Source organism: Chinchilla lanigera, unplaced genomic scaffold (genome assembly GCF_000276665.1).
Source record: "Chinchilla lanigera isolate Chin_1 unplaced genomic scaffold, ChiLan1.0 scaffold00024, whole genome shotgun sequence".
In the NCBI taxonomy this organism is placed as follows: domain Eukaryota; kingdom Metazoa; phylum Chordata; class Mammalia; order Rodentia; family Chinchillidae; genus Chinchilla; species Chinchilla lanigera.
In genome coordinates this window covers 20,534,160-20,542,351 of record NW_004955425.1, presented here as the reverse complement: position 1 = coordinate 20,542,351, position 8,192 = coordinate 20,534,160, and the positions used below count along the sequence as shown (strand labels likewise).

Here is an 8,192-nt window from a genome sequence, read left to right as displayed (position 1 = left end):
AGTTGAATTTTTTCCAAGTCCAAGGATAAGGAAGAAGAACCGGAAATCTATACATTTTCTACAAAAATCAGACCTAGGGGAAATGGCGGGCCAAGCCTCTCCTGTGCAGTCCTAGATGAAGGGGGTGGCTGGTGCTCACCTACACATGTCAGGGTCCTCAGATTCTCCACAGTTACTCCGACTAAATCTGTTAATCAGTTGTATAAAATTTACTGACCTAACCAATTTTTTTTAAAGGAAAGAGGAAAAAAAATCGCTCTTTTGGGTTAAGGGACACGTATAAAAAGAACAGCTTATGTTCAAAAGTATAAGGGAGGGAAATGGAATGTATAAACACATTGATAAAGATTAATTACCTTCTTTTGAAAATTAGGAGCAAGGCTCAAAGGAACAACTGGGTCTTGCTGTGTAGTCCAGGCTGGGCTTGAACTCGTAGTGACCCTCCTGCCTCAGCCTCCCAAGTCCTGGGATTACAGGCATGCACTGCTGTGCCCGGATGCCTCCTAGCTATTATCACTAACTCTCTTGTCTTATTTTCTTCATTATTTATTTTTTTTAGAAACAGGTTCTCCCTATGGAGCCCAGGCTGGCCTTGAACTCATGGCAACCCTCCTGCCTCAGCCTCTTGAGTGTGGGATCTCAGGTGTGCACTACCATGCCCAGCTGCCTCAGCATTTAAATGAAGGTAACAACTGCATGAATAGGGCCTGGGGTTTGCAGGGTCTTCTGCTGTTACTCACGGCACACTCCAGTGTTGCTTGAGGTAGCTGGCAGTACAGCTCTCTATGAAGAGAGAAGTTTGGCTGCTGGATTGCAGCAATGTACACCACTGGGACAATAAACAGGGAGAGGAGCCTGGAAAGTTCTGCTGAGAGGTTGCAGCACGAGAGTTCCAGTGGGAGACCAACAGCAGCATGGAGACAGTGTGAAGGTGCCGTCAAGCTGTGGGCTCATGGGCGACTGCCTAGCATTAGAGGCTCTCTGTTGGAGGAACGTTAAGCTCACAGGAAAACATGAAAATGTGCAAAAGCTCTGAGGTAACTGGGACGAGCTGACTCAGAAAATCTCTTAAGTACTAAAATATAATACATTTATGGAAACATACTACACTTATCCTTAAAATGTTTTTAAAATTTTATTTATTTATTTACTTACTGGTTTTTTTTTTGTTTTTTTGTTTTTTTTTTGAGAGAGAAGGTCTCAATATGTAGCTCAGACTGGCCTGGAACTGGCAGCGATCCTCCTGCCTCAGCCACCTGAGTTGCTGGGATAATAGGTGTGTGCCTTTAAAATGACTTTAAAGTTGCCCATCACACAGATGTTCAACTAATGACATTGCACTTACCATATATATCCAGCCTAGCGGTGCAGGACACGATGCCAGCCTCGTTCTTGGCTGACAACGTGTACCATCCGGCATCTGATTTCTTGGCTGGCTGGATGAGCAGACAGACGTACCCTGTTGTGTCCTGGTGCATGCTGCAGAAAAGAAAGAACATAGTCATATTGTATCTGGAAGCAGAAGCTTCTCTGTCAAGCTCTGGGCTTAGGGAAACACTCAGAGCTTTTCCTACCAAAAGGCAAAAATGGAGAACTCAGATAAAGGCAAATTCCAAAGTAAAAAGAAGGTACAAGCCAGGGCTGGTGGTACCCGCCTGCACTCCCAGCATTCTGAGAGGCTGAGGCAGGAGGAGCATAAGTTTGAGCCCAGCCTGGGCAACTTACCCGCTTCGTGAAACTCCTTCTCAAAAGTCAAAGATTAAAAAAAGGGCTGGGGATGTAGCTCAGTGAGAAGGCCCTGGGTTCAATCCCCAGTGCCCCAAAACAAAGCCAAGAAGAGCAGTGACGGACCCAGTGACACTCAGGGGAGTGGGACAGCTGTGGCGAGACCTGCTCTTTGCTCCCACTGCCCCTGTTCTGCTGAAGTTCGCTCCTCACAGAGAGACCCCCATTTCATAGCCACAGTGCAGGAAATGCTTTTTCCAACACGGCTGAGGGTGTCAACAAGAGCCGCATCAGGAAACGACGGGAAGCAGAGCAGCCGAGAGCCCAGGGGTGGATGCACCAACGGCTTGCACAGGGCATGTCCTGGCTGGCCAGGGGCAGTGCCGCATGCGGCTTGGCGCCATTAAGGAGGAAATCAGCCTGCCAGTTTCCTCTGCTGCTCTGCCTCAGTCCTCAGCCATGGTGCACACTGCAGCCCCAGGCCAGATGACATCAGGACGTCAGGCTGGGACCCAAGCAATAGGGTTTTAAGAAATTCCCCAGGCTGTTCGCATGCAGCCAGGGACCAAGGACTGTGGAGTATAAACATATATATCTTAGATGCCAAAATTCTGGACAAACTCAGTTTACTGTGGAGAAATGATTTTCAGCACAAAGTCTGGACAGCTACCATTGCTTGCTCCTCCCCCGGTGGTATAAAACTAAAATTGCAAAGAAACAAGGTTGGTCAGGAAAAATTAAGCCAACCACTTGGGGAAACTGGCTCCTTAAGGTTTCTTTAAAAACAACCAGCTGGGCTTGGGAGGCTGAGGCAGGAGAATCACCATGAGATTGAGGCCAGCCTGGGCTACATAGTGAGTTCAAGCCCATCGTGCACTACATAGCAGACCTTGTCTCAAAATAACAATAGAAAGAAATTACAAAAGCAAATAAATTACTGATTTGCACAATAACACAGACGAAACTCAAGAGCACTCTGATAAGGGCAAACAGCCAGATCACAGGCTTAGTTCTCTGGGTGGCGGCTGGGCTCTGCTGGTGGCGCTGCCTCACCTGACCCTCTCCCGGGTGAAGGGGATGGTCTCATTGTCCTTCTTCCAGTAGAACACGGGCGGGGGCATGCCGATCACGCGGCACTCCAGCCGCACCGGGTGGCCCTCGGGGACGCCGCTGTTCTGCAGTTTCTCCAGGATCACGGGCGCTTTCTTCACTTCCTTGGCTGAACAAGAGAAGGAGCTTCTGGTGAACAGCAAGCACCTAGAGGCTTGCGCCTCGCACTCTCGGAGTCCAGCAGGGTGGGTGCGTGCCTGCCTCACCTGGGGCTTCTGGTGAGGCACAGCCTTGCGAAAGCTTCAGAATGGTTAAAAACTTAAGGGGCCAGCATCTCTGCACATCCCCAGCAAGACAGCCCATGGGTGACAGACATGGGCTACAGACGCTAGGAACGGTGGGATTAAAGGGTCTTCTTTTACTGCTCAACAGTAACTTTGGAGAATTAATATACTCCAAGTACTTTTTGTTTTGTTTTGTTTTTTAACCAGGGTCTCAACTTTATAGTTCAGGCTGGCCTTGAACTCACTATGTACCTAGGCTGGCCTTGAACTTGCAAAAATCCTTCTGCCTCAGCCTCTGAGTACTGGGAGTACAGGCATTCACCACCATACCTGGCTGATACTCCATGCACTTAAAATTGATCCTTTTTTTCTTTCCTGGAGGAGTTTATTTCATGGAAGTTATATTAATTTCCCCCAAACTTTTTATTTTGAAAAAAGGCTGACATCTACAGAATTGTGCTATTATTTTTAAAAACATAAAATTATGCTTCCCACTGAGGCTTTGCCTTTGGTCAGAACCTCATAGATGAGAGTTCCAAAGTCCATGTTTTAGGAAAATAATGGGGAAAAGATCAAAGCCTGCAATCAGGGTATCTTTGCAAAATGAGTTTTTCTCTTCTGTTGGCTAGAAAAAAAAACAGAGTGAGAAAAGGAAAAGATACACAGGGGAAACTGCCACTCGGGCTAGCACAGAGAAGCCTCCCAGACTGCCTGTAGGGGCCACACAGACAGCAGGAGAAGACCCAGCACAGAATCCCCACATTCTGGAGTTAATTCTGGCTGGATCACTGCCTCCCAGGGGCCGAGGTTGGGCTGCCGTGCTCTGTAGCGCGACAGTGCTTTTCTGCCCGCAGTTTCCTAAGGCAAGGCCTATTTGTTTAGTCATTGATGCAACAGCTGCCCAGCACCCTCCACGTACAGGCACCGCGGCACACACCGGAGGACGACCAGCCTCTGACCTCAGAACCCAAAGTCTCAAGCTTCTCCTTTTCTAAGTGCCGTGGAGACAGAGGTGGACAGGAGGAAGCAGTTGTGTCTGGTGCACCCACCATGCCTGGGTTAGGCTTTCAGAGAATGGGTAGGAGGTTGCTGGGCAAAGGGGAAACTGATGTGACGAGGGGCAATAAAAGCCCAGGACATTCTGGGAGTGACCAGCTGGAGGGCCGACAAGTAGAATTTAGTGAGAGTCAATGACTAAGTGACTGGTAGTGGATGATTACAACAGCCAATGTTAAATGTGCATGGAACCACGTTATATTCTTGGATTGCTACACGTCTTTGAAAGCAACGTAGGACATGTGGCGCTTACACTACAACCCAGGGAAAGCAGATTTGTGGGCAAACAACTAAAGATTTGTGCAGTAACTTGGAAGGGATCCCAGACCTCGGAGTCCCAGCAGCAAGCCTTACCGACCACAGTGAGCTCCAGACTAAAGGAATTCTGCCCGGTTTTGTTGGTAGCCACGCACGTGTAGGTGCCCGCATCGCGCTGGGTGAGGGGATCGATGAGCAGCGAGTGCACCCCCGTCTCCCTGACCAGCATCTTGTGGGAGGCATCTGGTAGCACAGGTTGGCCATTGAGCAGCCACGTCAGCTCTGGGGGCGGTAAGCCACTCACCTAACAAAAAACAGGACACTGAGGCAAACAACAGGCTGATGACAGGCAGATTTATTTGGCTGCTGAATTCTTCATCCATGTCTCACCAAATATAGTGAGAGGAGACGCGGAGTAGTGAGGATTTCCCCCAGCAGCCTCAGGAGAAGAGGGGTCTGAACAATGGCTGTGTAAATTTCAACTGTGGGTAATCTGATCCCAATTCAAGTCATGCTTAACCTATTCGATCACACTCCAAGTTAGAACAAATGAGAATTAAACAAAGTAGATGACATGGCCTGTGGCATCAATATCAGAGATTACACACTGCTTATGTACTCCAACAAATAAATAAACCCACCAACAAACAAAAATAAATGCAAACAAGCAATCGAAAGCTAAGTCTGACAGATCTGGAACCGAGAACAGGTGGTAAGAGTCTACCTTGCAGTCCAGGCGGCAGAGGCGGCCCTCGTGAGCTACCATGTCCCCAGGGGCCTGCAGGAAGTGGGGCCGGAAGAAGCGCTCCTGAAGGGGCTCTCTGTCTCTTTCTTGCAGTCTGGACCTTGCCCTGTGATGTGAATTTACAAACTTTTAGCAATAGGCATTAGGCTGCTACAGAACTACATGGACAACAGATTTTTTTGAGGGGGAAAGGGCTTGTGATACCCAAAAAACCCCAACAACAATAAATAATTAATAATGATGTGGAGCTAATGCTAAAAAAAACCCCTCAGTGTGGTAAGCATCTCATATAGTGCAGGATTCCCTTGTGAGCTCTGTAATCAAGTAAACAGGCTTTAGCTGCCTTCTCTCTGAAGTCATGCTGGGTGAACTGGCTCAGCTTCTGGTGCTGTGGGCTTGACCAGTTGTTCAAAAGGCATCAGAATAAACAAATAAATCAGTATTCAATATAAACCTCATGTGTGCCCAAACAGAAGTCCAGTTTATTATCCATAACAAAGCAGCTGCAATCTCTATGTCTTTGAATAATAAAATTTAGTGTGGCTATAAATGATGGCAGGATGACTATAACTTAAACTGGGTAAGACTGACCAAGAGGAACAGCTGCTCTTGAGAGGAGAAAAAAAGGAGGAGGTATAGTTGCAACGGTGGTGAAATACTGTCACTGAAACATGGGTCACAATTTCTGTGCCTCTGGTAAGTCACATTTAATTCATCCATGTCAGCAACTATGGAATGCCTTGCTCAGACTTGAGGGGAAGGCCGGGTGCTTTCTTCTTAGTGGTTAGGAAAATCAGAGAGGAAGAGTGCCAAGTGCAGCAAAATCCTTGATCTATACACATCTAACAAGGGCAGGCTGGTTGGTTTGTTTCTGGGATACTGGGGACTGAACCCTGGGGACTGAGCATGCTAGGCAAGTGCTCTCTCACCGAGCTGCATCCCAGCTTTTACTACAGAAGGGACAGTAATTTAACCCCTATGTACACAGAGCTACTAATGCTCACCGAGCTGCATCCCAGCTTTTACTACAGAAGGGACAGTAATTTAACCCCTATGTACACAGAGCTACTAATGCTTACAAATTCTGAGCCATTAAAACTGTGCCAAACACTTGTTTTTCTTAAAGTTTATTGCGCTTGTGAATCACCTGGGGATTTTGTTAAAGTGCAGATTGTGATTTAGTAGATCTGGTGCGGGGCCTGGGAGTCATTTCCAACAAGCTCTTAGATGGTGTTGGTGTTGCAGGTGGGGCTACCTCTCCGTGACAATTTATAAACTAGGAGTGGTGGTGCACGTCTGTAATCACAGCACTCTGGGAGGTTGAGGCTGGAGGACGGCAAGTCCAACCTGGACAATTTAGCGATTTAGAGAGATTCTGTCTCAAAATTAAAAAAAAGTGTACCTCCGTGCAAAGACTCTGGGGTCAATCCACAGACACACACACACACACACACACATACACACACAGCAACAATCTGTAGACTCAGCAACTTCTGTACTCATTGTGGTGGGTAGGCATGTGGGAAGGTTCCAGGAATAGGGGATTCTTTTTGAGGGGTTACTGGGAAATCAAACCCAAGGGTGCTCTATGACTGAGCTACATCCCCAGGGAACCCTCACCCTTTTAAAATTTGACAGGGTTTTGCTAAGTTGCCCAGGCCCGACTCAGCCTGTAATATCAGCACCAAGGGAGACTGAGGCAGGAGGACTGTAGGTTGGGGGGCTCTTAATGTCTTTACCTGTGAGACTGACCAGCAGCAGTTAGTCGACTGCGAATGGGCATTCCCTGCACCATCAAGTGGCCAGAACAGCTAATTCTCCCCTGAGAAACAGAAAACAAACAAAATTAAAACAAGAAGAAATCCACAGTTTCCAATTTATGTAAACATTTTTTTCTGCACCACAACATTATGAAAACTTTCCTTGTATGAACTTTTCTTTGGAGGAATGAAAACAATATAATATGATTTCTTAAATCACTGCAAAGACTCCAGGGGGACAATCTGTGTTTTTTTTTTTTTTTTTTTTTTTTTTTTTTGGTACTGGGGATTGAGCCCAGGGCCTTTGCACTGAGTTAAATCTCCAGTCCTTTTGTCTTGCTAGGTTGCCCAGGTTGGGCTCGAACTTGCCATCCTCTTGCCTCAGCCTCCCACTGTGCCGGGGGGTGGGGTGGGGGGGGTGTTACAGACGTGTGCCATAATGCCCACCTCAGGGGGAAAGATTTTTAAGAATACTACGATGATTTTAATTGTTAACATGAGCAATGAACAGAAAGCAGGCACACACATGCACAGTGGACCCAGGCATGGTGGTGCAAGTCTGTAATCCCAGCATTCGGGAGGCTGACACTGGCGGATTATGAGCGACTTCGAAGCCAGTCCAGGCTACAAAGCAACTCTGTCTCAACAAAACAAAACACATTGAATTTTTGTGACCTTAATGTTATTTGCAACCACAATGCTGAGAGCATAGCCAAGTATCTTCATATGTCCCTCAAGAGACTCGTCAACACTGACACTTCTACAGGAAAAGTGAAGGAGTAGTAGAAAGTACAGTTCCAAATTTTCCATTCCAACAGTTACTGAAGACATTTACTCTGCCCTATGTATTAGGGGAATTTTGAGACTTGGTCTTAACTGAGAAAAGGAAAATGGAAGATTATGAGTTTGCAGTTGTTATTAAAGAAAGAAAGAAAAACATAAAAGGATATTTAAAGTTTGAGGGACATTTAAACCCTTTTTGAATTCCTCTATTCTCTAAAGGCCAAAAATGACAAGTCCTTCTTCGGTACGATGACGGATAGATTGCCTTAGGGACTCTTCAAGAGCGGCAGTGAGGTGATCGTCTATCAGGCTGTTAGTCTGTGTTTATGGAACCTCACTTGATAGACTTAAAAATGAACAAATCTCATGATGGGAAAAAACGCCAAGACCGCGCCGCTGACCTGGGCGCGTGCGCAGTCAGGAGCGCGGCCGGCGTCCCCCCCCCACCCCCGCAGGCTGCGGTCGGTGAGGGCGCCTCCCTGGTCCTTCGGCCGAATCTGCGCCCTGGTTCCACGCCGGCGCGGGCTCCCC

General features: G+C 47.3%; 1 protein-coding gene across 1 annotated transcript in view; it reads right to left on the bottom strand.

Moving 5' to 3' along the window:
- Mypn (myopalladin) overlaps positions 1-8,192 on the bottom strand; it is a gene marked incomplete in the record, with an annotated part of 83,973 nt that overhangs the window by 3,275 nt on the left and 72,506 nt on the right. Inside the window, 5 exon segments of the mRNA XM_013514883.1 lie at positions 1,346-1,479; positions 2,779-2,944; positions 4,470-4,677; positions 5,098-5,224; positions 6,858-6,940. Coding sequence (XP_013370337.1) covers positions 1,346-1,479; positions 2,779-2,944; positions 4,470-4,677; positions 5,098-5,224; positions 6,858-6,940 — 718 coding nt within the window.